This window comes from Phytophthora infestans, genomic scaffold (assembly GCF_000142945.1).
Source record: "Phytophthora infestans T30-4 supercont1.117 genomic scaffold, whole genome shotgun sequence".
Taxonomy (NCBI): domain Eukaryota; phylum Oomycota; class Peronosporomycetes; order Peronosporales; family Peronosporaceae; genus Phytophthora; species Phytophthora infestans.
The window spans coordinates 207,015-209,212 of record NW_003303642.1 but is presented as its reverse complement, the minus strand read 5'-3'; the positions used below and the strand labels follow the sequence as shown (position 1 = coordinate 209,212).

The following is a 2,198-nucleotide window of genomic DNA, read 5'->3' as shown; positions in this document are numbered from 1 at the left end:
AAGTACCAACAGTTTGCCGCCCTGCTTTACACTGCGAGCTACATCGTAGTGAGCGAGCAGTTCAGGGCGGTTCACCACCACCACGTCCGCTTGTTCAACAGGTTCCGACGTCACTGGTCCATTGCCACCGTCTAGAGCGATACGCACCTCCAGTGTCGACACGGGACGCTCTGCAGCCTCCTCGCCGGCACTGTGAGTCACCACAGCATTCACTCGCGTGGCCGGGTTCTTGTTCAACAGGTCCACAGTCGACTCAAACAGCTTGTTAGTCTCGGTACCGGCACGCGCAGTGTCCGATTCCACATCGTCGAAGCCGTAAAAGAGAAATTGCTTCGTGTAAGCGGCCGAGCCCTCAAGCTCCAGCGACTCACCATACACCACGTCAAACTTCGTTGCTTGGCTGCTCTCCGATGTTGCGTTCACCAGAGCAGCATCGTACAGTTTCTCACTCTTAGCCACAACGAAGGCGCGGCGAGAAGAGGCCGTCGCCAAGTGACGCAGAACAGCACGCCCCATACCCACTGAGAATGTGGAGTTGCGGAATACACCGCCGTACACGCCAGTCACCACGACGGGGGCAGCTTCCACGACCGGCTGCCAGTACGTCGATTGGAAGAACACCTGCAGATTCTGAGTGAGCAGACCACGCTGGAAAGTCAACGCACTTGGCGCCACATTCTCCAGAGCAACCACACGTTTAATTGTGGTCGGAAGCGCCTGCGCAAACATTCTGTGCGACCACGGAAGTAGCAGACGGACCTGCACAACGCCGACCTTGGTACCAAGCATTTGCTCGTACGCCGCGGCTTGTTTCAGTGCTGCAGCAGCCTCACCAACAACCACCACAACAAACTCAGCATCCTCGGCACCAAAGTACTCGTACACACGGTACTGATGTTGCAGTACGTGAAACAGGTCGTCCATTACTTTCTGCACCTGCTCCACAACATCTCCAATTTGTGCCGTCGAGTGGAGCGCAGCGAGAGTCTCGAGCGACTCCTCCGTCAGCGTCTCTACCTTGGCCATCTCACGAGCGACACGCGCCCCATCGTAGAAGTGAATCAACAGCTTTCGGAGGCGCTGGGCGGCCACGTGAGCCACGACTGCCAAATCATGGCATTCCTGAGGTGAAGCCGAGTTAAGCAACAATGCACCTGAGTGTTGTAACGCGTACAGTGGCTCGTACGAGCTGGCGACAGCCATGTCACGGCGAATTGCCTCGCACGCCACATGAAAAACGGCGGGCGCCGACGCCGCGGCGTTCTGTGCCAGCTGGAAGAGGCTGGGCAAGAACATCGGCAATGTCTGCGACGGGATGAGCGCGGCCGAGGACGCACCCACAGCCAGCGCGCCACGCACAGCATCCGCTGCTCCCGGACGAATCTCGAGCGAGACTACTCGTGCGCGGGCTTTGCGCTTGATCTCCTGTGTTTGCGCGCCGTCGGCCGTCGGCAGTAATGGGTACTCGAAAACGTTGGCGCTCACATGGCTGGCCACGCGGAGCACAGCTTCAGCGCCTGAGCAGAAGCGTTCGGTACGCGGGAAGAGGCGGCTGCTAAGTTCCGAGTGAGCAGCTCGCAGCTTGTGCTGCGGCGTGGGAACCAGCGACGCCGTGGAAGTGTCGCTCGCGCTCTCATCCAGCACATCCACATCCAGTGTGGCCTTGAGCACGGAGCTGCCGGCCGACGTGGACACGAAGCCGTCCTCGATCTGGTAGCTGGTGGTCGACATGCGTATCGGGACTTTGGCGAGTGCCTTCAACGTCAGTGAATGGATTGTGCGTTGTCGGCGTTCATGACAGCTTCGGCTGATGGGGACGTATCGAGCTTTGGCCGATTTGATTCGGAGATGTTTGAGCCAATAAAGATGTCGAACATGAACGTGTCAGTCGTGATGAGGGGATGGACATTTCAGCTGTAAGCGCGACGATTACGCACATGTACTAGCGAAAGAAACGGCTTGCATAGGAGCTACGACTACCCCTCGGTAGTAATCCCAAGACCTGGAATACACCCTAAATACTACATGTAATACGTTTGCTGTTGTGGCCCACAACTTGTGGGTGGGATGATTAACTAAGAGAAAGTCCCCAATTGGACAGGAGCCGAACGGCCATTAAGTTCGCATGTTTAAAACCCAGTTCCTGTGTTAAGTTCGCGTGTGGAGGCCACAGCAGCTCCAGACATGACAAAAGTGAC

At 57.1% G+C, this 2,198-nt stretch overlaps 1 protein-coding gene across 1 annotated transcript; it reads right to left on the bottom strand.

Annotated features, from left to right (window-relative positions):
• Positions 1-26: 26 nt before the first annotated feature.
• On the bottom strand, positions 27-1,759 carry PITG_20073 (pyruvate-flavodoxin oxidoreductase, putative; the record flags this gene model as incomplete). Its single annotated transcript, XM_002895946.1, has 2 exons — positions 27-38; positions 148-1,759. 2 exons carry the CDS (start codon positions 1,729-1,731, stop codon positions 27-29), a joined length of 1,596 nt encoding a protein of 531 aa, XP_002895992.1.
• Positions 1,760-2,198: the final 439 nt, after the last annotated feature.